This window comes from Cinclus cinclus, chromosome 8 (assembly GCF_963662255.1).
Source record: "Cinclus cinclus chromosome 8, bCinCin1.1, whole genome shotgun sequence".
Lineage (NCBI taxonomy): Eukaryota > Metazoa > Chordata > Aves > Passeriformes > Cinclidae > Cinclus > Cinclus cinclus.
The window spans coordinates 18,754,126-18,781,274 of record NC_085053.1 but is presented as its reverse complement, the minus strand read 5'-3'; the positions used below and the strand labels follow the sequence as shown (position 1 = coordinate 18,781,274).

General features: G+C 39.7%; 1 protein-coding gene across 1 annotated transcript in view; it reads right to left on the bottom strand.

The window, feature by feature from the left end:
• The window catches only part of ADGRL4 (adhesion G protein-coupled receptor L4), a 71,403-nt gene extending 46,671 nt beyond the window's left edge, over positions 1–24,732 (bottom strand). The window contains 3 exon segments of the mRNA XM_062497343.1: positions 22,968–23,117; positions 24,611–24,695; positions 24,697–24,732. Coding sequence (XP_062353327.1) covers positions 22,968–23,117; positions 24,611–24,695; positions 24,697–24,732 — 271 coding nt within the window.
• Positions 24,733–27,149: the final 2,417 nt, after the last annotated feature.

The window sequence follows — 27,149 nt, the reverse complement described above, 5'->3', positions numbered from 1 at the left end:
GTAGTAAAGATGGTTACTTTGTTTTCAATCTAGGAAAACTGTTAAATCATGTATCAAAGGCTTTATTCATCAAAAAAGAAGTCATTGCCTTTTGTCCTCTGCACCCACCTGTGGTTGCATCAGTACAAACAGTTCTACAGGATAGCCTCAATTTTTCTCCAAAAGTCACAACACAATCAAAGTACTGAAAATCCCAGTTTTAGTTTGTTGGGAAATGTTCTCTGTGCTTGGAGTTGTTGCAAATTCTACATTATTCTAAGCACTAAACATTTCACTTAGAGTAGGTTTACATCTCAAATCTAAATTCAGACTATGGACACAAAAAAGTAGTGTTTAAGAAGACATTTATTTTCAAATGGTCAAGATGTTATATAAGAAAACAATATATTAGAGCTCAAATTCCTATACCAGCTGCCTTAGCTCCAGATCAGGCACTGTAAAAATGCTCCAGGACCTCCTCCAGAGACTCACTGAAAGATCTGGGATACAGAACAGCTGGAGCCAGGGAAAAGGGCATGTTTGGGATGGGACAGCATGCCATGCTTTGGGAAGGCTGATATTTTGCAGAGGGTTGACAATTCAGAGGAGTGTTTTACCAGTCCTAGAATCTACATAGGGATTTGAGTAAAGAAAGGGCATGCCTTTCCTCTGAACTGCTGACATCCATGTCACAGCTGCTAGAGACTACTGGCAGAGCCACCCCGTGAGTTAAGGTTGACGCAAGAAGGAAAAATTGTTTTCTAAGCAGGCCCCACTTTTAGTCCATTAAACTGCAAGATAATGATTGGGTTTTTGAGGAGCAATGAATTTCTTTAGAACTTCATTTGGTGCCTGCTTTAGCCAAAGGCTGCTGTGTTGTGATATTTTATGTTTAAATGTACCCTACTCTGACAAGCCACCAAAGTCTTTAAAGTCTTCTCATCTTTATTGCAGACAGTACTTTGATCTCAATGCCAGAAAAGGTCAACCCAAGAACTTCAGAATTAGACTTGTTTACATCCAACATAAAATACAAATAAATGAATGTGGCAAGGACATCTCAGGCAGATTAAATAAAGCCACGTTTCCCTAGTTCCACTCAGAATGTTTTTATTTTTGCGAACCATTGTGCAAGCAATATCTTCATCAAATCCAATGAAATTCACTTATTGAGGCACTTTCCACCTCAAAATGTTTCATCAATCATAGCCCAGAAGGGCTCTGTCATAGGATAATTACAACTTGGCTTACCAACAAAGAGCATCCCAACATCCTCAGCTTCCTTATCTATACAATAGGCAGGGATGACAGCCATTTTATTAGCTGAGATATTGTTACCCCCATCAGATAAAATAGCATGTTTAGTTGCTTTGATGTTCTCTGTCACCAGAGCAGAGCTGTCGTTTCCAGCTTCATGTTTAGAGAATGGCTGTGGCAGCAGCTTGTGCTCCCTCACAACACCCCTGCCCACAAATATCTCACAGAGTCAAGGGATGTACTCATTGCACTTTATCAGAAAGGAATGGGAAGACCAAACAGTTTCTGCACAGTAATTTCTAGCCAAGACATAATTGTGGAGTCGTTTCTTGTCTAAATACTTTTCCTCAAGGAAGAAAAAAATCACCAGAGAATGAATTCCCTCTGAAAGCAGCCAGCTGAGAAGCCACACAAAAATTATTCCAGCCATTCCTATTCCACTATCTCCATATACAGTACTATTAATCTACAGAATATTTAGTGAATTACAATAATATTTTGGGTAACTACTTAGCTTTAGCAATTTTCTACAATAACAAAAATTATAGCACTCAGAAATATGTATCTTGCTTCCACATGCTTGGTTAGATCATGCAGACTTTGAAGGTTAACAAAAAATCTGTCATGCAGAGCAATATGCAAACCCATTTAATTTTCTATTTAAAGTCTTCCTGAGAGTGGACTTCCCTTGAATTTCAAAATAGCAAGCCTGTTAACCAAACTCTGAAGGTGGAAAAGTCTGCTTGTCGACATTGGGCTTTTCTCACTGTGCCATCACTTGGGCAAGAATTCTATGATGTGCTGTAGACATAATTTAATAATTCAACATTTACCTATGCTACTGAAGACTTCCCATCTTTACTAAGCACAGGGAAGTGCTCTGGACTGTCCAGTGGACTGCATGACAAATACTGTCCACATCTTTTATGCCAGCAGGTCCATAGCACATCGCTTTGTGATGAGGGGTGTTGCTGGAATGATAACAGGAACAGCACAATTAAAAATCATTAATCCAACAGGAAATCTCATCTGTGGTGGCTACTCAGCAAGGGGTTGCCCCTGATAACAAAGCAAATAAGTGTAAACTGTTCTGGCAAATACCAGCATCTCTGTTGACCTTCACAGTTCTACACATGCCATGTGCCTCTAGAGAGTCAGGCATTTCCATTGATGCTCAGCCCAACAGCCCTGACATAATGACACCTCTCCCTGCTACACCTCCACCTGCCCAACCCCCAGCCCCTAAGTAATTCCCAAATGTAAGAGGTGTGTTACTTCCTTTACACAGCAGTCTCCTTTCCTGATTTTCCACCTCCATACATGCTCCTGAAGCCACCTCCACAACTGAAGGTTGTGAGCTGGATACACCCTTGATTATATGACCTTGAGAGACTCACAGATTTCATTTTCTTTTATTGACTGTCCTATAGGCTGTGGGCAGAAGCCCATGGAAGCCTGTGGAATCACTTAGCCTGCCTTTATCTCAGCTCCCCATCTACAAAAGCCTTTCATTTACCTTGTCTGTTTTGATTTAAACAAAACGAGCTCAAACCCTTAAAGGTCACATTTGCTTTGATAGCAATATGAACTCATTTGGTACCTTGATCTTGTTTGGGTAAGCTTAAACCACATAATGAGTCTTAAAAAATGAAACAAACTGAAACTTCCTTTCAAACAGTGATCTCCAGAATGTTTTTACTTCCAGTGAAGGATGGTGCAATATTAAGTTGCATAGTTAGAAAGGTACCTTATTACCCTATTAAAAACCAGAGCTAAAAAGGAAATTCTTTCATGGATCTGAGTGGTTGGGAGGTTTAACCTTGAACACCCTTTTGATACTGCAGGGAAGTTACATGTTGCTCATGCTTGTCTCTAAGCCCTGTACTGGTGTTTCCCTTGTTGAGCTCTGGAGATGATCTGGAGACACAGAGGTGAGCTCCTCTAGCCCAATCAGCAGATGCCCTCCTCACAGCAACCTTCTCAAGAAGATTAAACCCTGCTCTAAAGAAAAGTTTCTTCTCCTATGGAAAAGATGTTCTAATGTAGAATCTAAGGTCAAAATTGCACACAAAAAGAGGGCTGTGGTAGTCTATTCTGAGCAGAATTACTTGCTATTTTTATTCATCAATGGGCACATAAAGGCTAAAGTGCTCAGTCTTTAGAAATGCCTCCAGTATATGACATGAATACTTTTACAACAATCAGTATTTTTTTTTTACTTAAAGCTTTAGCTCCTGAAATAACATTAACAACTCTAATACTTAAACAAACCCCCCCCCAAAACCCAAGTATCAACAGCTCCTAGCAATAGAAATTTTATTTTAAATAAAAGAAAGTCAAATAATTTCATGGTTCCACTTTCCTGGTTTGCAGGATAATGCATACATGAGGTCTGATTCACAGATACATAACTTGGCAAAAAAACTATACAAATCTAGTGGTCCTACCATTTATCTCATGAAATTATTTGGTTTTTCAGTTTTGCAGACACACCCTGGGAATACCACCCATCAAATCTCTTAGAAAACTAATAAAAGATTGAATTAAATAATTGTGCCTCATTTTGTTGATGCATTTCTGAAAAGCTCTTCTCAAGAATGTGAAAGATGATTAACAAGAAAGAAGAGAGAGACCAGCAAATAATCAAAGGAAAGTCAATGGCAGGGAATCACTCATTTCATTACCTGTACACTTTTATTCAAACAGAAGCTTCTGACACACTTCAGCCTTGCAACTCTAATACCTACTGACAGATGTAGCTCATGTGTGTCTACCTGCTTCACAGAGAAAATAACTGTAAAGGTCCCACCTTGCTTTCTACATTTACAGACAGGGAAGCACTTACCCTTCCTGCTTCTTTTCTTCCTTCTGCTGCTGCTTACTGCCATGTTTGCCTATACCCTGAAACAGACTGTCAGTGGAAATCTCAGTGCTGTTTCCACTTCCTTCCCTTTTAATGGCTAGTTCAGGAAGGAGGTAGTTGATTGACATCTGGAGTATTGGGGCCCAGGAAACTTCTCAGCTGCAATTGAAATCTTGTTTGTGTGTCAGGTGCAATGAGTTCTGAGAAAAAAAGTCAGAAACTTCCCCAAATAAACTGCTACTGACTGAATCACAGCATGGTGATAAAAGGGGCTCTTTAATGAACAGAGTGCTAGTTGGCCATTTATCAAGGATTATTCAATTATCTAATAATGAAACCTTTAGATAATGAAATATGTTTTGAAAAGCGGAGGGAGAAAAAACAACATGGACTTTGCTGAAGCAGATGTAAAACTGACACATCTGCCTCCCTCGACACCACCAAATTGGCTCTTTCAATATGTTTCATTTGTTCTCCTGCCAATTGCTGATCTCTCTTCAATTTACTTTCAGACTTGGAAGAAAATTAAATGGTTTGATGACATATTGGTGTTTTATCTTTGAAATGCAAAATATATATTTCAATGATCTTAGCAATGTTTCACTTCTTTGAAATGTTTGCAATTGTACGATGTTGGACCTGATCTCCATCTGGAACAGAAAAGCATAACTCCATCTAACTAAATGAAGCTAGGCAGTTTATCACAGCTGGTGATCTTATCCACAGTTTTTTCATTGATTAACGAAGAATATATCATATACTTATTCAGAAATATACAGTGTGAAAGGTGGTGACACCCTATATGCTCTATGCATGTTTGAAAATACATGTGCTAGATTACCTAAAAATGGTTCCTAATAGCCTTAAATAGTCAAAACGAAATGACAGAACTGTCATCACAGCAAATTACATAGGGAAAGAAAAATGATGCCAGCATTAACTGCATCAGCCACCTGCTCTGTATAGGTTATTAAAATGATGGAAACAGTATGTTGACTATTCTATATACGCAGGCTAAAACCCCCAGCAGGTCCAATGTTTCATAATACTAGTTGAAATTTACATGCCTATAATTTATGCTATACAATAATTTATACAACATTTCCCAAAATGCTGTCTGGAAAAGATTGGCTACTGACTCAGGTAGCCATTACTGACTCTAATTCCTTTCTATGTGAGTATTTCCTTCTTTAATCATAACTTGAAAAAAAAGGATTTTGGCAACAAAAGCACTTTTTCAAATGCCTATGTTGAGCTTCTTGATATGTTCAGGACTGTCTGGACCCTCTCAACTGTAAGTGGAGCACTCTTTATTTTGGAATAATGCCTCAATTCCACTGGGAACTCTTTGCCAAAGGGTTGGGTTCCTATAAACACCTATGGGAGGTTGTACTATGATCAGCACAGCTGTGGTCACTTTTATTCAAACACAGGAGGAAGAAAAGAAGAAAGACATGGAGGTAATGGCAATGTCCTCTTCATTAGCAATGTTTTAGCATGAAGGAGTTTAGAGGCAGTCCTAAACAAACCTGCCCTGCCCCCCCTTGTCCTGAAAACCACGGTAATCACCCAGCTGCAGGCAGTGCCTGTGCTCCACCCCATCCCTCCTACCGAGGCTTCTTCAGCAGGCAGGAGCAGCTCAATCACCCCGAGCCCAGGAGTGCATCCCTAGAGCTGGGCAGGTAATGTCTCATGTGCCAGTCTTGATTTCAGGTTCCTGCCCTAGGGATGCCTAATATATTTTATCCAACAATTGTTTAAAGGAAAATAATCTGTCATATAAATGAATGGAAAGAGGCTCATTTTAGAAGCCGCTGCCACTGTGACTGACCAATATAGATGAAAGTGCTTACATTTAGGCTTTCTTAACTCAAAGCAGTGGCTTCCCTCTCTTTATGCTAACTTTACCCATCTGTAAAGTAGACACATTGCAGTTTACCTAACTCAGAGAAATGAGATAATACAACTTTGGCAAAAGAAAGGCTCCATCACATTGCTTTACTAGACATAAAAAGGTAATATGAATATATGATTTTAAATCAACATTAAGATAGTGAAGACTCTGGGACATTTCTGATATTGCTTTGGCTGGATAATGTAATTCATTTTCAAACAGGTTTCTTGAAGTGCTTCATATTCCACAAAGTCAGCCTGTGGTACAAGATGTACATAGCTAATCTGCTGAGAAAAGAAATCATAAACAACATTTTATCCCACATTATTTTATTCATGAGAGCAATTTTCCAATTGGTGCAATCTTGAAGTATAGATTGGATCTTGGGATCACATAGCCATGCCAACACACCCCTAAATTAGTCTGCTTTAAACATTCTTAATTTCCAGAGGAGGAAGGTGGTGCAAAATATTTAAAGCTGACATATCTGGTTTAAAACATTCTTATATTTTCTTTTCTTTCTTCTTTTGTTTTTGCATATTTTCATACGGGGAAAAAAAAATCTCATGACACCATTACCCATACTTTCCTATGTGAGTATTCTGAGCAGGGTATTAGCTATATTAGCACTTAGTTTCCACGGTGGAAATGACAGCATCTGCCTCTGATTGTCCCAGCACAGGAAGAATGACTTTTGGGAGCTCTCACAACAGCCACCCACCACTGCCAGAAACAGGAATCTCTTAAGCAAGGTTATTTTTTTTCCCCCAGGAACTGGACTGAAATTTTTGTAATTATGCATAAAGTGTCCACACATAACTTACAAATCAGCCATCACATATTTTCAGTAGTATTGCTTTCACAGGGTAATCCTTGGTGACGTACAAAATGAAACCTGCTATCTCTTTGATGAATGCATTTTAAAGTCCAAGGAAGAACGTGGGTAAGTGAGACAAAGAAGAGAGTGAAGATTTGCAAGCAGTGACAAGAGCTGACAAGAAGGAAAGCTAGTATCTTTGCAAGTGGCTTCTTAGAGGTCATCTCCCCCAAAACTTTAACTCTTCTTATCCAGACTTGTGCAGTACATATAAATTAATACAAAAGCCTCATTAGATATTAGCCATATACATTTTTTAAGAGAAGTAGATCCCAAGGTCTTGAAGACATTGGCCAGAAGATCCTGCTAGATTGGATGCTGAGAGCTGTCTCCCATGACAGTCCTGGATACTAAGCTACTGTTAAATGTCTGTCTTGACTGAGATTTATTTTGTATGTGCTTGAAACTGAACCATGTCACATATTTGGCAGGAAATGTAATCCCTTCAGAAAGAGGATTTGATCCTCAGTGTGATCTTGCCATTCTCAGGCAGGAATAGCTCTTGATAAACCCAGTGCAAGGTCTGTCCATGTATTTCAGTTTTGAGTAAGGGACAAGTCCCAAACATGGGGCTGTAAGAGCAAAAGCTCCTGACTCCACCAATCCACATGGCCCCACTGGCATGAGAAGAGATGTCCTACAAATACATGCTGCACAGTGCACACACATGGATCTGAATCCATGCAGAGAATTGCTGGCTATTTTTGAAATTGCTTCCCAAATCTCCAAGTAGCATAGCAGCAGCAGAATTACTATGAAGGAGAGTAAGGCGTGGCTCCTGGTTTGAACAGAATCAAACAAAATCACTGAATGAAGGACAGCTGTGAGATCCTCCCTTAGGGCTGACAGCTCCAGAATTCCCCCATCAAGTTGATTCCCAGTTTTGAGACTCTCTTTGGCTTGCCCTTCTCCACTTTTTCCTGTTCAGACCATCAAGGCAGCCCTCGCCCTGCTATCAGCTATACCATGCCTTTCTGTCCTTTCATTCTGACTGTATCCTAAATGTAACTAGTCCCACCTCTCTGCCATGCCTCGTTTTCTGGTGGCACTTCTCATATGATTTTCCTACTGCTGAAGTGTATGACTTGGGATTTAGTACTCCTTTTGCCTGAAAACCTTAGGTGTGAATCTCAGCAATGGCTGAAAAGTACAACACATCTGGGATGTAGCATAGCATTTGATACAGTGGCTCACAAAATCTTATTAGAAAAATATCTTACAATGTCTTGGATAAGAGTGCTGCCATGGGGACTGCAAACAAGCTGCAGGAATGTAAACAAAGGACAATGGGTGATGACAAACAGCACTGCACTGAGCTGTGAAGGGGTATCCAGCTGGGTTTCCCCAGGAGGTAGTGTTAAGCCCAGTTTCATTTTATATATTTCTTAATGGCCTGGAAAAAGAGATGAACATTCTGAGAATTAAATTCATGGTGATAGTAGATGCTTTTAAAATCAATCAGGACAGAGTTATTTTATAGAGGGAAAGCAGAGAGGATGGGAATGGGAAGAGTCTGTGAAGAGACTCAGCTATACAAAATGTGAGGAAGGGTTTTATGTCCCAGCTGATAATAATGGGAGGCCACTGAAAGTCCAGCCAAAAGCAGCTTACATGTGGTCCATGAAAGGCTGGAGAAATAACAACAAAATCAGCTAGGAGGTCATTATTAATTATAACATTTCTCCCAAAGATGACAAATATTAATTATCATTTTCTAGTCTCAATAAATTTCAATGTTTGTGGTTTTCTAAGATTTCATGTGGTTCCATGCTACAGAGAAGCATATAGCAATGTAATACAGAGCCATGTGTTTTCATATAAAATCTCTTCTGAAGAGAAACCAGTAGTAAAAATCTTACTATTTTCTTTGTATGACTTTTTTTGCATATGCTATCAACATGATGAGAACAGAGGTAGTAAAAATTGACACAGAGGCAATAAGCCCCTTTAGGAATTTCACTCTCCACAAGTAAAACAATCCACCCAAATGGAATCTGCCTAGAGGTGTAAAAGCAAAAATTAATTCTGCATGTGCCCAATAGGTCCTATGTTACAGAATCATAGAATCATCAGAGAATGGTTTGTGTTTGAAGGGACCATAGAGATCTAGTTCTAACCTCAGCTACAAGCAGGCTTTCACTAGACCAGGCTCCTCATGAAAAATAAGATTTTTTCCAAGCACCATGCCCTGTGTGTTATGGAAACACCCATGAAAATATGCCACTGTTAATGTAATACATGCAGAGTGCTTAACTTTATCATGCTATTCCATAACAGATTGTGTTATGCTCAGCACGTATAGCTGGAGGAAGAAGGTGGAAGGGGGGGACATTCAGAGTGATGGCTTTTGTTTTTCTAAGTCACAGATGATGGAGCCCTGCTGTCCTGGAATGACTGAACACCTGCTGGCTCATGGGAGTGGTGAATGAAAGCACTGTTTTGTTTTTCTTGTGTGCGTGACTCTTGCTCTGCTTGTAAAACTGTCTTTTTTTTTCAGCCCACAAGCTTTCTCACTTTTACTTTTCTGCTTCTCTCCCCTACCCCACTGGGGAAGGCAAAGCAGCAGCTGTGTGGAGCTGAGTCGCTGGCTGGAGTAAAACCATGACACAGAAAACCTTACCATGTCAGCTAAAACAAAGGCATCCATTAAAGATTATACTGTTCCCTACTTTCCTTCCTGACTGGTAGATACTGATACAGAAACCTAGAGCAAAATCAACCTAAGAAAGTGTATGTATAACACATGAAAGTCTCTTCAGGTTGCTTTAAATCTTGACAGAGATTACTTCAGCAGAGGAATGAAAACCATGCCTGGTTCCAAGTACAAATTCCAAATGTTTGAGGAGCTGATAACAGATGATTTTAATCCACCTTTTGAAATGCCTCTCACTGCTAGTGGCTTCTATTTTTTTCATAGAGACTACTTAGGGAGCAAGGTTAAAAATTTCCAGGAGGAGATTAGTTGTAGTACTGTCCAAGTAAATGTAAGTTTTGGGTTTATGCAATGCAATTACTTGCATAACTTAAAACACTGATGTGTGGAGGCTTTATTTTATAAGCAAATGTTACACCTAAATCTTCTTAGGACTGGCAAGGGGAAAAAAAAACCGGGCCTGAATATCATCTGATGAAACCTTGTACAGTTACTTTAAATTTAGAGAATGCCTTTCATATATGATAGGAAGTGTTTTTTTAATAGGTTCTCTTATATTATAATTTTCTCTCTTTTCTCAAGAATTTAACACATCTTTTCAGTGGAATATTTGCAGAGACTCTTCCCTCCTCCAACATTTCTACAGAAGTTATACACAAATTTGTCCAAGAAAAGTTATGTTGAGCTAGTTTCTGGCAGCAGGCTGGCAACATCTTTATATCTGCACAGCATTGTGATTATCTCACAAATTCACAATGCTTTAATTCTGAACCCTACTATTTTCCATAGAAGCAATATCTTCAGTGCTAGACTGAATGCTCTGAATGTTAAGTGTCTGTCTCTGGCTGGATTCCCTACATTTTTTGTCCATGAACACGTAGCACATGGCTCTTGATTACTACTTTTAAATTGATCTGTGTCTGCTATGAAAATATATTGCTTCATAAAAGTCTTTCAGGGTATCAGCTTCCAAATTAATGATTTTTCTCTCAAGCTCTGACTTTGAGAGCTTACAGTACAGTCTCATGCAGTCCAGCTACTTGAATCAAATTGAAATCCATCCATCTGCAATTCAGATCCAAATTCTTTCAGTGCTCTTGGCTCATCTCTAGGTAAAGAGCAGCTGTTGTCCTGTTAAAGTGACTGTAAATAATTCTAACTTCAAGCTTCAACAATGAAATTCACCCTGCTTCACTGGAGACCACTTAATCCCCAGGATGTTCCTGGGTTTGGTCTTCAGCTGGTGGAAGCTGCATACTGGTGGTGCAGTGGTGCTGCTTTACAGGGTCTGGCCCTGGCAGAGGCAGTGCCCAGCAGTGCCAGGAGCTGTGGCAGCCCTGCAGGGCACTGTGCCCTCCTGGGGACACAGGGCTTAGCCAGAAATCCTGACTTGGGCTAATTTCACAGGTTGCTTGCACCCGTACAACACAGGTGAGGAGGGATAAAAAAGTAGTTTCTTTCTCTCACTGTTTACTCCTTTTTCATGCTAAATAAGCCGGTCAGTGTGCCTTTTAGGGGTCACATGTGTCCTGCAACACAACTAGTACAGCACCAGAGAAAGGCTTGTTTACAGCAGAGATTCAGTAAAGTGTTTAAAGGAAGAATTTTCCAGTAAAAAGAGATGGGCCCTAACCAAGAAAGAAGGTACTTGTTAAAGCAACTCTATCAGAATAGCAGATGAATCACAATGTGATACAGCACTATTTGAAAGGATGTTTTGAATGGAGCTGTCAGCAAGTATTTTAATAGCAAGTCTTCAATTTCTGCTTTATGGGGTTTTTAACCACCAAGAAGAAAACATAAGTAACAAGGAGGGATTTAGGAATTGTTTAGTGTTTGGCTGTTCAAAGAAAGAAAAGAGCCCTCCACATGCATTGCAGCTGATGAAAATTGCCATTATGGGGTTTTTTACTTCATTTGTGAATGCTAAACACTGTAATAATGCAAAGTCCTTATGATTTTCTTAATCTCCTCAATAAGGAGGATATTATCTATTTATTTAATGACCCAATCTCTAATGGCAAGGAGCTGCTACCACCAGCAGCTCCAGCTCATTCACATAGTTCCTCTCCCTAATTAAAAGGTCTTTACAGTTAAAAATAAAGAAATAAATCAATCAAAAACCAAAACTACCACCAGATGATAGGAAAATAAAAGGCACTTCAGGGACAGATTGCTTGGCATCCACAACTGGGAGTATTCTTTTGAAACAACTCAGTCCTCCTTTAGGCACCTCAGATAGAGGCAGACAGTTCAAAAGTGCTCAACATATATTTCTTTGGAAAATCTATCCCTAACTGTGGCTTTGTGTCCTACAGCCATTGTGGCTAGTGAGACTCAATCATATGTCACCTACCTCCCTGTTGGAGGAATGTCATCAGCATCACCCCTTCTGCAGGAAACTATAATGAAATACCTGACTGTACTCATCCGTGCTCTTGCCACTGCTTGCTGCTACTAGAACAGAGGCAGCAGGTCTATTTTTACCACACTGCCAGTGAAGGCAGCAATAGCCCTGCTCTTGGATTTCCCTTGCAACACTCAAAGCCAGATGCACATATTGCAGCACACACTCTTTACTGGTGTGAATATCAAGCTCACAATGGGATGTTGTTGTCTGCGTGGCATTCCTTGAGGGCAATGTGCCATTGCCAGCTTAAAAGCTTCCCGTATGGTCGTCAATCTAAGACCAAAACTTGAGTAATAATTCAAGGGCAGTTTACAGCAAATGAAAGCTGCAGTAGATTTCTCTAAGAACAGGGAATAAAGCCCAGGGGTTTTATAGCACATCCCACTGCTCAAACAAGAAGCATTTGGTGGTATTAACATACTACCTGTTTATTCAATAGGAAATACAAAAAGTTCAGTTAAAAGTTCTTTTTTCTTCAGTCTACAGCTGCGTAAATATTATCCCAGTCTCTCCTTTGACATCCACCTAAATCCCAGCCCTCACGTGAAAAATGATATAAATGGAGCTCAACACTTGTGTAACCCACTTCTGTGTCCCAGCATGTCTAGGACTGAATATTTGATTTCTGTGAGACCAGTGATGCTGTATGGTACACCCCTGAAGTGACCTCATGTTTTAAAACCAGCTTTACTGAGAGTTTCCTAGGTTTTAACCATAGAGCTGAGTATGATGAAAGAGTTGTGGAATCACCATACCAAGATTTGCATGACAACACTGAAAAAGAAGCCAAATTGTAATTCTGCATAGTTTACAACTGCTGACCTGCACAGTTTCTATTTTGATCCACTCAGATGAAAAGATCTGTTAAGTTTTAGAAACTTCTCCTCATCTCTGCTTTTGAGTCACTTTTGAAGGCTATTTGCCTTTCCCATTTTCCCTGTGGTAGCTAAGGAGATCAGAGTCTTTCCGTATGCACCAGATATCCCTTACACAATGGGAGAGAAATATTGATATTTTCATATTGCACAGTGGGTCATATTTATGAATTGATGCATACTTTATCACAGCTCTAAATAATGGAACATTTTGGATAGGAACAAAGGCCCTGAAACTGAGTACCTCCAGCTTCCTCTCCCTTCTGAACTTACAGGCTGATTTTGGAAAGGTAGAGCTTCCTCAGGATCAATGTTACCCACGAAAATGATTTATTCAAGAGAAAAAGTAAGGCAAAGCCTTCATTGTAATGCAATTTTCCACCTACTCCTTTCCCATCACCACAAGGAAAAAAATGCAGGACTCAGAGCTCCTATTTAGGCCTGCAGAGCTTAGCTGAATTTCTCTTTCAGTTCATGCCAACATCCTGAAGTTTCTCTGGTGTTTCTTTAGGGTCTCTGTGTTACAGGTATCAGTGATGAAGACTGTCATGTCTGCAGAGATTACTGCTGCATTATCTCCCTGCCTGCCACGGCACTCCTGATACAAATTGTGAGCTAAGGCTGTGTTACCCTCAGCCCTTCTGAGCTTTGGGGGTACCCAAAACCCGCTGTAACATTAGGAGGGCAGTGAAGAGGACTGTGCTCTGTCCCAGCTGGGGACTGAACAGGAGAAGACAGGACAGTGGTTGTGGGAACAGACCCACAGCTCATCTGCACAGATGGGGCAGGAAAGCAGCAGTGGTCTCCTAGCACAGGATGAATTCACCTTTTCTCTTCATCTTCCACTGGTAAAATTCTGGGGAGGAAAACTGCAATACCTCAGGCTAATTTCACATTTTTTTAAAATTGAGATTTAGACACTTTGCAACAAATAAAAAGTAAATATATAAACATGCAAGTCACCATCCAAGCTTATGTTCTCCCTCACTGTAACTTATGTAGATTGCTGCCTATGTACCTAGCTTTCATTACAAATAAAACATAAAAGCCAGCGCATATCCTGAAGAACTGCTTTTCTTTATTGCAACACCATTACATGAAGCCTGGTAACATAAACAAAGATTAGACCTGGCTGTTTTGAACAAATAACCATTTATTGTCAAGGCTTTTCAGGAGTTTTCATTTTCCTTTTTGAAAAATAAGATCCTGTGCCAACCTAGCAAATGTGTAACATTAAATAATAAGCAAAATAATGGGACACCCTACCACACTAGTTTATAGACAGCCTCAGAGTGTCACAGTTGTACATGTCCAAGCTAAGGCAGAAACCCTTAAACAGTTAAATTAAGCAGACATAATTAAGAAATCAACTACCCCACCCCCCCAGCAGAGTCTCTTGGGACACAGGTGCTGTTCCTTCATGCTGCAACCAGCCTTTAGAGCAGGAGGAGACACAGGAGGAGCAGCCCAGGGGCAGAGTGCTCCATGCACTGGGACAGCACGTGGCAGAACACGGCCAGAGAACCTCTTCCCTGTTTCCTGTCCCGGCACAGTGCCAGGGAGCACAGCACAGAGCTGCCTCAGCCCTGAAGGAGCAGCCAGGTTTGTGGTGGCCAGGTGGAAGGAGAACACCCTGCACCCCGGCGTGTCTGCTCCGGCTGTGGCGCTGCGGCTGCTGAGGCTTTGGCCTCTGGCGCTCCCTGAAAGTCAGTCCCACCAGAATTCTCCATTTTAAAGTAATCGTGAATATCCTAAAGCCAGCCAGCAGTAATCACACAACAAGCTATCCCTTAGACAATGAGCAGAGATTATTCAGCTTCCTTGTACCCCAGTAAACAGCAGCTTCCTTCCTGCCCCTGATTGGGGCTGTGATTAACCACGCAGTTCAAGGTGAAAGAAGAATGCGGTTCCAGACATGTATGGCTTCCTTTAACCTCAGCAGAACACAGTGCCAGATATTTCAATTAGTGTGTACCAAGGTCACAAAATCAATTTCTTATCGCCGAAAAACACACATACTGTAAATTTCATTTTCAAGCCATAATCTCTAAATTAAATCTGTGTACCTAAAAAATATACAGTAGAAAATTGCAGCCCTTCAGCCCCCTCCTTCTCTTGCAGCCCAGCAGCATTTTCACAAACATCACCTGGCTTTGTGCTCTATATTTAGAGCACAATGTTTGGTTAGATTCTAATCTTCTTGGAGAACGTCATTATCTCTTTCTTTGGCAAATAGAGGTCCAAAGTGTCAATTACCTTCTTAAACTCTTTCATACACACAGGGCTGAGCTGGGTTTGATATTCTGTCTGCCAACAGCTCAGATGGCAATTTTTCACAGTCATACACAGAAAAATTGTGCACCAGCATATCATCCTAGATAAATTACACATTTCAAATGTAGTTACATACAACTTCACCACACCTGTATATTCTGGCAGAAGAAAATAAAAAACAACAATTAAAAAAAAGGCAAAAAAAAATCGCAAAGAGAATACTTTCGTGCAATTGAACTCTAGGAGTTCAATATAAAGTTACAGAGAAAAAAGTAATATGAGTATAGGAGGTTATTTGGCTACCATACATAAATCAACATAGCTATGCAGAAATGACATCATCTCATGTGTGTAATTCCTGATGATACAGCTGGTGTTCTGTGGGTGACACTGGCTTCATAGCCCCAAAGGCAGCTGCACATGCACAGTCTGATGGCTGCAGCAGCCTCTAACACGGGTCAGTCTAGGCTGAGAAGTCTCAAGGAAGTGGAATGTATGGAAACAATTTCTTTACAATAAATCCTGGTCCTTCCTTAACAAAAGCTAATTTTGACTGTACAATCACAGAATGAGTTAAACTAACAGTTTTGAGACTGCCTTACTTGGAAAAGTCTGCTTTTATTCACATGTCTACTTATACACAGGTCCCCGTGTACATGGTTGTGTGCATTTAATATACATGTATGAATATACATGTCCAGGAAATACTTTTCAACCTTTTACTTCGAACCAGCAAGTGAGAAGAACATATTGTTACTGTTGGACCTCCTGGGATTACTTTAGATGTTGGAGACACAGGAAGGGAATCATATCTCTAGTAAACACAAAGTAAGCAAACTCTGAAATAACAAGTTTATAGCTCCTTAAATGAATTTTCCCACATCCTCTGAACATGTAACATATTGATTCTTAGTACCATAAAACAGGATGAAAGGAGTATTTTCTCAAGAAAGGAAATTAGCGTTATTTGGCAAGGGTTAAAACACATTTTGAATTAAACAAGTAAGAAACCATCCAAGTGCAGATGATCAGCCTAAAAGTTTGGGTAAATTTTTGAGAGAGACAAATAACTCTTTTCTACCACATCATCTACACACATTCTAAAAACTCTTTTTAGATGCAAACAGGACTAATTTAAAAAAGAGTCTGGATATGATTAAAGATACAACTAGAGGAAGTTCTGTTTCTTTCTGGTTCTTTTACAAAATGAATTACTGTATTTTAGTCATGCTCAAAGTACCATTTCAAGAAAATGTAAACAAAACAGACGAAAAAAATAGAGGGGCCTTTTTTTTTTTTTTGGCTCAAATCTGTGAATGTAATGAGTCTATCTAAACTGTCCCTAAAATGGAGCTTGTCCAAGGCTTCTTAAAGTTAGGGTCAGTGTTACAAATGGGTACTGTGGGCTATTTGGCCTATTGGTGAACTGTGTTTTCTGGCAGTAGGAAGAAGAGTTAACCCTCTGAAGATCCTCTGTCTCTCTCATTTGAGTGGGAAACTGGTAGGGATTTCTTTGTTTCTGGATTTGACACTTTGGATGTATAAAATGCTTTGAGTCAGAATTTTATGGACTCAGCCGTTTACAGCAGTAAGACAATTTGAGTGAGGCAGCCTCCACCTTGCCTTATTCAGCAGGGTTGTACTGTTACTCCAGACATCCTGCACTGCTTTCTTCGTGACTCAGGTTCTCATGCTCCCCTTTCAAATTCCTGACCTACTCTCAAAAATTCAACTACAACATAATTTGAATAGTAGCTATAAAAAATAAATTCAAGGCTACAGAAGCTGTTTTGACTAATATTCTTAGCCAAGGGTGGCTATTTTCAGGAACATAAGCATAACTCCATTCTTTGTGGCTGGAAGGCAACCATACAACAGCTGGTTAGTCCCTAGCAGCCTACAAACATCACAGCCATCAAGCCCTTCCCAAATTCACAGAAAAGTGTGACATCTTGCACATGAAAGGCAGAAGACATACATAAACCCGTAGGTCCCCAAACAGCCAGGAACCTGCTATGTTAACATTAACACCAGCACTTTTCTAGGCGAGTGGACTGTTATGCACCAGAAAATCAAATCCTCCCAATTAATTTGTCCAGACTTTTCAATTTCATGATCTGCCTACAGGTTTAATCTGGAATGTGAAATCAAGATACCTGAGCTGGGTAACATCTCACCGCTCAGCAGTCAATCTCTGCACTTCAAGAAAAGCAAATAAAGAGCTATATTATTACCAAAGGAGACACAAGGGAAGAAAACTTTCTGTACCCTGTAGAGGAATCATGAAGCCATGGGTGCAGTTGAATATAATACTTAAATATGCAACAAACACAATGGTGCCTCCCAACAAGTCTTGGGATCACCAAAATACCCAACTCCTAAACCTGCAGTAGGAATTCTGAATTTGAAGGTGACTCCTGCTCTTTCCCTGAAACCATGTGAAAGCTCCACCAGAACATAGAGGCAAAGCAGTAGAGGTTAGGAGATGCAGGAAAGGAAAAAGGGTAAGGAGCATGTCAAAAGGACTAGGAATTAGTGATCTTCTTTGGCCCCCTGTATAGCACATCCCAAGTTTTTTGAGCTGTCACACGCTGAGTTGAGCCCTGTTAGTGTTTGGCTAAGGCATATCTTTCTCCTGCTGTGCTATGTTAGAGCAGCTGCAATTTGCCTTTTTATAGCTTGTGGTAACTGATAGCAGTGAAATGAATTTAGGAAGTGTGTGGATTGGATCTTCCATATCAGTGATTTCAGACTATTTGGTAAATACAGAAGTGACATCCAGTGATGTATGCCTGCTGTTAAAATAAAAATAAAATTCTCCCTTGGTGAATCAACATTTGAATGAAATAATTTTCTACTGAAGAAAAGTTTTGGATAGCATACAATTATTATACACAGTGGTTTTACAGGGTCATTTTAATTTGAAAGTAAAAATTCGCTCTATAAAAACTATACAAATTGGGTGCTGCAGAATGGCAACAATGACACCAGTGAATCCAAACAAATTCAGTGGCTGCAATAAAAGTCAATGGTTGGATTCAGCAACATCACATTAGAACAAGGAACTGAGGTCTTACAGGAAAACTCCTTTTTATAGCTGGCAAAAGCCAGAGAGTTGGTCTTTTGACCCTCCATAAAACAAGAAAATATGTTTATATTCAGATATTGAGCATGATTTAAATTTGATTCAGTTGGATTTATACAAATTGTCCTGTGTTCTAACAGGGATTCTGTATTTTGATACAAAATACCACTTTGCACTGATGTATTTTTTACCTCTGTAAAATGATAAATCCCCCTACACTGCACTTCAGAACAGAGTTACTGCCTTGCTCCAATAGAAAGTTTCTCTGACAGCATAAGTCCTTGCTCAATAGTTCTGGAAGAGCTATAACTATTTTACAAGTAACACTGATTAATCTTGCAGTATAATTTGCAAGTGACATTTACAAGGGAATATTGTGTAGGGATATCTGGGAGGGATATTGTGTTCAGGCTTTTCCTGCTTGCCTGCCTACCCTCCTGGAACAAACAGCGCTGCTTCATTTTCCTTCCGTATTTTACAAAGTTAAAGTAAACACTGTGATCACACTGTTTACTTTAATTTCCTGCAGTGTGCCAGCAAAGCAGCAAATTGGCAGACAGCAATCAAGAAGCAGCCAGCATTTGAAACAGCAGAGCTGCTTAGGAAAGCATCACTGATGCCAACTCATTTTCCCCTTTGTTTTAAAAATAAAATATTGGCTTCTATGAAGTTTTACTTCTACCCTTATCTTTTCTAAAGGATCTAAAATTTTGTTTGTTTCCTTTAATTTTCTTTTGGAAGAAAGCTGGAATTATGTACAACACCTAATTTATATGTCCAACTCTTCTTATATAAAGAAATACAACTGTGGCAGATATATTCTATTTATCTGTAAAAAAATCCGTGGCATTTTTGCATGAGAGGAAGTTAATTTGTCTATAAATCAGTTGTTTCTGGGTATATCTTTATTTTTTATGCCAAGAGCTTTAGCCCATGTTACTTCAATTAGGTGTATGGTGTTGTGAAGCCTAAGCCTCGTGCATTACAAAGAGAATACACATCTGCCCAAGAACAGTCCTAAAAAGCAAATAGATGTACTATCAGAGGTCATTCTCTCTTATTTAATACTACATAAAGCAAGGAATATAAATACAAAAGAAAAAGTAAGGAGACTGGGATAGTATTTTGTACCTCAGAGGTGTTAAGCTTGACAAGGTGACTCATTTATGGCCTTCTGGAAGATACTGTACAGAGGGAATTTATTGCTATGTAGGTTATAATTCCAATATATAAAAGAGGCCAGATACCACAATCAGTTATTCTCCTGACTATGTGCATTCCTGCATATATTCTTGTTGAAGACAATGAGATTATGAAGAGGATTAGCTTTTTGTTAGAGTGGCCAAAGTATGCCTTCAGAAAGTCCAAAACATGACCTAATTTAAAGTGGTTGAAATCTTGTGGGAAAGATTGTAAAAGGATAATTATTTTAAAAGCCATGACTTTGACACCAGGAAATTAAATTCATATCTATGTGTCTTTATCTATACACAGCAAATCCAATAATCTTGAGCTCTCTGCAGTCACTTAGCCAGCTGGCAAAGGAAGCAAAGTCAAAGTTAACAAACCCAATTCCTAAGGTATGTTGACATCAGTGATTCATGATTCATCAATAATGGTGCTAGGAAATAAATGTAAGTGGACATTATTGCTTTTTGCAGCACAGGAAACTCAAGGGAAAATGTCTAAGTGTGTCACAGTGAAAAGACAGGCTAGCAAAGAAATAACTTTTACAAGTATTTAAGAGGTGTTACAAACAACTGAAAGTAGAGAAACAAATGTAAACCTTTCAGTGTAAGAATGTACCTGTTAATAAAAAGAAAGAGTTTCTCACTACAAAAGCTTAAGAGGACTCACCTAAAAACTAACATTTTCTGTTCAACATGTTTATAAGGAGGAAGAATTTGAATTATTTGTTTCAGAATAAAGTCTCAAAACAGTGACCGTTTTGGTTTAATTGTCTACCAGGATAAGCACAATGAAGAACTTGTTTCGATGTTATGCAAAATTACCAATGCGGTTGCTTAATTATGACTCTCACAATGTGTCTAAATAACTAAAAGGGCAAATATGTAAACACAATGTACTATATAGGCTTTTCCAAAAATGCCTGTATTAGCACGTAACTGATGGTCTCCTTTGAAGGTGACTGCACTATCATTGTAAAAGCTGAAGATCATTAACTGAATAAAAATGGGTAGCTATCTCTAGAACAGCAGATACACCTGCTGCTTTTGCCACACAGAGCAGCAAGCTCTCATACATCATTGAACAACTGAGGCTTTGCTTTACGTTTTCACATCTTTAAACTATTTATGATAGAGTGTAGCCTACATTTCTAATTCTTTATAGGACCTATCCAATTAAAATTCTGGTTACTCCTTTATGCTATTAGAGGACTACTGCACAGTATTAGTAATGCACCGAGTTAAATGCTACCCTAGAGAAATATTGTCTCTCCTTCAGGGCCAGCAGCCACACAGCTCTGATATAAGCTTTGCTGCTTTGCTGGAGGGTAAGTGACTTTGGTGGCTGTTGAGGTATTTTACCAGAGAAAATGTTGGTCTCCAGACATGAGATTTGCTTCAAATCATTGCCACTTAACTGCAAAGCACCACAAATACATCTAGTATCTTGTTTGCCTGGACTGACATTGTAAATTTTATTTTAAAGACTGAGTTTTCAAACACTGAGTATAATTCTTAATTGACAATTAACAGATTAACAAGATTTCTGAATGCATATTTCACTGCACTGAATTTGCTTTAAGGGCTCAATAAATGTTTTTATGAAATTTGAATGTAGATTTCTCTAAGAAAGTACAGGAAGAAGATAAAGTAAGTAAAGGGTATAGTATGAGAAAAGAAAGAGCATGGAAGGCAAGATAGATCTGTCCTCACAAATTTGGATTTAATAACATTATAATAGGTATATATATAATGGATGGGTTTAAGAACATCAGTCATGGCAGTGAGAACAACAGGTGTCTTTACTGCAGATTTAATTGAAGATTCATAATCACAGACTTTCCAGACCAACACAGACAATGTAGTGGGTACCAGATGATGCTAGGTAAGTAAATGCTAGTTTGATTTATTCCAGGCAGTATTGCTAAAATTGATTTGGTTTTCTTCTTTCTCTGCATTATTCACAAATGTAGGCCCTTGACTCTGCAAACATGATGTGCACTTATTGTTGAAACCAGCTGGCTTTCATGGTCCTAAAACTGAAACAGTACAAGAGTAAAACCAGTGTTGTGAAGGCCATTTCTTACTTTCTTTTGACCAACTTGATAGACAAATTAATTAAGCGATCATGCAAGGTTAGCAATAAATTTAAGCAATGCATTTAGAAACTGCATGACACGATACAAAGAAGAGACTGACAGAACAGAGTTTGTTCAGGCTTTAGAAGGGAAGGCAAAGGGTAAATAATAATGCTGCCTACACTACCTAATGGGAGGTCATGAGGCTTTATGGAGGAGGAGATGAAGCTAAACTATTATTAGAATTGTAGTGGTAAGTGTACATAGGAAGGAAAAGTTACAAGCTGCAACCGGAGAAACCTCAACCAGATATCAGGAAAAATGTTGTCACAATTATGGCAGTCAGATATTGAAACAAGGGCCCAGAGAGGTGCCGGTTTCATGATTGGGGATAATAAAAATTCAGCAGGCCAAAGCCCTAAGCTACCTGCTTTAAGTTGAATCTGCTCTGAGTGGGGAGCTGGACAAGATGACCTATAGAAGTCTCTTTCAAACTAAATTATTCTATGGTTTTGTGATTCCTCAATTTTTTGTTATTTTAGCCATCTAGATTTCTCTTTAAACAAGTCCACCTTAAAAAAGGGTAGACACCTGTCTGAGAAAAAAGGCTCTTGCATTCTTAATTTTCCTAAACAAACAAACAAACATACTTCCAAGCACAGCATGAGAAATGAGCTATAAAATCCAAAATACCTGTGGGCTGTTTTCCTACACTCATACCAAACCAAAGGGTTGCCGTTAAGTAGTAACTGCTAAATTTCCCAGGATCCTTGAAACACAAAAACTGGCCCTGTAGGTGGTTACTACTCATAACTACTTCTCAGGATACTCACAAGGATACTCAGTATACTGATAAGATTTGTGTGAATTTCAGCCTGTCTGCAGCTGGACATAGCCATACCTAACAGTGAAAATAAATATTAGAGCTACTCATAGTGGAGGACAACTCAAATATGAAGGCAGAAAAAGTATTTTAGCTTACTTTTCCTTAGATGAAAGGCAAAGTTATCCTAAAGAAGATCCCTAAGTAGGATTTCTGGTATATTTCTCTTGCAAGAGGCTGTAGTATTAAAATCAACACTGGCATGTCTCTGTGGCATAGATGCCTCCTTGGTTTTCCAGAGCAGCCCAGGAGCTGTTTGATGGTGATCAGCTACTGGGAAGAGTGGCCAAGTGCTGTGTGTGAGGCAGGGAGCTGAGGGCTGTACAGAAGCCACCACACCAGCCCTAACTTGAGAAATCCTGAACCACAAGGGAAATTGCTGAAGGTAAATCAGCAAAGATTAGTTAGCAGCTGTCGTGGAAAAGCTGGAAAACAGGTCATACTTAACTGAGATACATAGCAAGCTATATCAAAACACCAGGCTGAGTGCAGTTTGTACAATTTCTCAGAAAATATTGAAGTTTTTGGCTTTGAAAACATTTTAGGGTATAACATTGTTGTGACATAAAGTTTAAACCTTGAGCCAGTGGGCTCTTGGGTAAGTTTTTCAAGTGAGCACATAACAAAAAACGTGTAGGTAAAATCTGTTTACCTTTACAGACGGTTATGCCATTTCCTGTGTATCCTTGGGAGCAATAGCAGCCTGTTGTCCCACCCTGAACTTCACACCTGGCATCCTTGTGACATGTCATGTTGCAGCTTGGAGAAGTGCAGCCATAGTCCAGCAGACTGGAAATCAGAACTGGAACAAAGGAAAATCAGACTTGTTTCATTATCTAAAAACTTTATTCTGAGCTCTAAAACAAGACCTGGGCCAAAGGTTTCCACAAAATGGGTGTATTCCAGTAAACATCATCACAGACTCAGTTGTGCTGCAGGATAGGGCAAGGGCCACCAGCTACAGGGGCCCTTTCTTTGGTAAAACAGCAGACACCACACATAAACAACTCAAATGTGTCCTCAAACAGTGGAAAATTGGTAAACAGCATAAGAGTTACTCAGTGATCTGGGGGAAATATTTGAATGGCTTTCAAAGCTCTCTAGTAGTTCCCAGTAAAGTCCAGGCATTTATTTGTGCTCTGAATTATGTATGGAGTGTAATCCAAACGGCCCTACATGTCCGATGGAAAAATACCAAAGAGGGCTCCCCTGATCAGACTTTTTACTCTTATAATAAATATTCATTTTATTCCCATACTTCTGTAGCTAGCACACAGGCATGTTCTGGTCATTTTAAGGTGAAATGTCACATATTTACATCATTATGACAGTGCGATTTAAAAGTTATTTATGGTGTGGCAAATTATTTACATTTAATCTCTTAAAATGCCATAACTATTTTCCCATTGTATGAATGCATATGGTTTTCAAGAGAAAGTAAAAAAAGGAATCTCTTCTTTTGAGAAAACTTACAGATCGCTGTACTATCACACACCCTATAATTGGTTAGATACAAGGCATTTAGCTCAGAAGGGAAAGTGAGTTTTTACGTTGTAGTCAACAAATTGTTAGCAGGGTATAATGAAAGTTGCAGAACATTAAGATCCTTCTGGGTGATGTCTTCCCCTGCAGTTCTACTTTTCCCTGCCGAAATGTCATTCTGGATATTGGCTAGCCTAGTGTTACAGCTTAATTGCCTCATGAAATCTCACCAAGATGTTGTTCTCTTGGACAAATTAAGACTTCACGAAAAATTCAAAGGACTAAAAATTACACACATTTTTAAAATAATTATATATAATCCAAGTCAATTTAGATATCAACAAATTTCACATTTTCTCTGTGTTTCTGAGAGGAGAGACTGTTTTCCATAGGGATAAAATCAGAAACCTGTGGGATTCTGTTGTCATTTTACTGTTTTCAGCATGCGAAATCTAAAAATTTCCCAAGCAGATAGAGAGAAGGAAAAGAAACCCAAAAATCAAAACAAAACAAATGCACAGAAACTCACAATGTTTCTGGTGGTTTTTTTTTAATTTATTTTTTATTTTAATTTTTTTTTTTCCTGGTACAAAAGCCTCAGTGAGATAAAGACAAGCATTTTGGGATTTGGTTGTGGCATGATACTAACCATGCAGTTACCAAATCCAGCATCAGCACTGATCAAAGCTACAAGGACTTCCAGTCCTGTGTATCCAGCAGCTTCCAACCATCCCCAGTACAATAATTTCTCCTTGTCAGATCCCACTCCCTTCTCACCTGCCACACACTCCCAAAGACAGAGATTTCACCTACCTAGGAATGGAAGCAGTTTCATTGGTGATGCTGTTGCTGTGCAGTGCCTGGTGCAGAGCTCCTGTGTCAGAGAAAAGAACTCCCTGCTTTGATATATACAACCATGTGCAAAACACACACATAGGACTGCCAGGAAAGCGATGTCCCGGTACAGGCACAGCCCTGACACTGCTCTTTGTCCCAGGCTTCACACTTCCAAAAGTGTCTGAGGCTCTCAGGCAGGACAGGAAGAGTCAGGAGGGGCTGAGGACCTGATCCTCTGGCAAGTAGGAAAGGAAGGAGAAAGCAAAAGGGAAACAAGAGGCTGTGTCTTGCAGAGGATATCAGGGAGGATTCCAGGGTGAGGAGGTTAGAGGAGCAGGGAGCTGTCTGGGAGAGGGGCTGGGGCAGGGTGAAGCTGGAAGGGGTGACTGCAGCCTGCTGGCACTGCAGGAGAAGCAGGTGGAGCAGATGAGGGAGGGTGAGGAAGAGGTGGAGGAGAATAGTAACTTGCTCAGTGTTTACGAGCTCAGAGGTAATGGTCTACATGCTTCCTTCCACCTTTTCCTGCTGACATGAGTATATGTGAGCCCCAGACTCTTTTTATTTGGAATCAGTCTTGGCTAACTGCAGTTGTTCTTACTGCTTTCTTCAGTTTTGAGATGGATCTTTACTGCAGCCAAGCAAGGTTGCTTTAAGGGTAATGGGATGTAAGGGAGGTACAGGAAATCACTGAACTCTGCTTTGTGAGGAAAACAAAGACATAGGCAGGGAGGAAAGAGGCAGGAAACTCAGCAACTGAAGGAGACCAAATTTCTATGAGTTCATGGGTTGTGTAATAAGACATTTTCGTTACAGCATTTGGCATGTCCGTGTTTAATGCAAGAGCAGTTCTATTCTCACTGTAGCATGATGAGACTTCAACATGTACTTATATCATGCACTGATGTGGCAGTATTTCTCTAATTTTGTCAGCGACAGTGTGCCTACAGCCCTTTCCCAGCTTTCTGGAGATGACAACTCTCATGTGGAAGCACTGTAAAACTGAAGCAATGATGTGTGCCTGTCCTTATAGATGCAAGCTGAGGGATGTGCACCAACAGCCATGCTGCTGGAAGAATGGAGAATCTCTCAGAGGTAAATAAAAAGCATAAGGCTGTGGAATGTCACTGCGAAAAAATACATAATATCTGACTAGAAAGTTTTGAGACTGGGACTTTGGTAGGTACCAGATGGGAAAGATGTGGCAACATTTTTTTCGAAGTTTTTTCGGAACTGTATGGTCACCACCATGTCCCAGCCTCATGCTCACTGCTGGTTGGAGTTCAGTGGGTAAAACTCTACTCAGACCAGAGAGGTGTGAGGCATGTAGAAATGGCACGTAGGTGTCTGGTTGGCACAAAGTACTTCTGGAATACCTTGGCAAACGGAGACAAAGCTCCAGGAACCGGATGTTAATTTCTGATGAACTGCAGAATAATGAACAAAGGGTCCAGGTGTAGGAAGACTTTTTTCTTCCTGTTTCACTTTGTGATGGGGGGAGGACTTAAAGGGTAAGATAGGAAGGGACTAGGAATTTGTTTGTTTTGTTAAGTTTTCCTGTAATCTAATGCATGGGGACATGAAGGAACAGAAATTCAGATGACCTGAGGACAGCTTTGATCTGCACATCCTGTCCCTTGGCATGTACTGTAAGCTCATCTGGTCTGTACTAACAGATCCTGCTGCTAAACTTCAGTGGAATAATAGGGGCTGAAAATCTACAGTACAGAAAATATATGTTATTGTCCTGTGTCTTATTGCTCCCCAAAATCAAGCTAGAAGATTTTAACAGTAAGCAAGAGAGCAGGAAGTTGCAACCTAAGTCTTAAGAACTGGAAACACACTTGTACAGGTCAGAGATGTACATTTCAGTTTTGTCTAGACATCAGCATTTGGCAAGGGATGTCCAGACAGACTGGTTGGAGAGCAATTTCATAACCCCACTGATAGTAAATATATAGCAAAAAAACTTTTTCTGATTCAGAGGAGAAATTGTGGATGACTCAGAAAAGAAACCATAATCTTACTATTGGGAGACAAATGCCTCCTTTGTTTTTTGTGGAAATAGCATGTGATAACACCTTTTCACTAGTCGATGATTCAAACTTACAAGAGGGACTATGCCAATCACATCAGGAATTTTCCACCTGGAATGGTGCTGTTGGCCTGCTCAGAGCACTCACAGGTATCGTGGATGACATCAAAGCAGTGCACAGGTCTAATTGGGAAGTGGTTTGCACTGTGACTGGCAATGGGTGAGGAGGGAGCACATAAAGAAGAAAGATGAGGAAGAACAGAGCAAGGACGGGAGAAGGTAGGCTAGGTCAAGAGCAACTTGGTGATAAAAGGAGCTTCGATCAGATTTAGAAGGCAATAGGGAGACAGTGAAGAAGAGGGATTTAGGAATATCTTAATGAGATCTCAATACTGGGAGCAGTGGATTACTTTTGCATTACACTGCTTTAAAAACTGGCTAATGTGAGTGTCATTTAGAGGCTGAAGACAGCAAGGTCGCAAT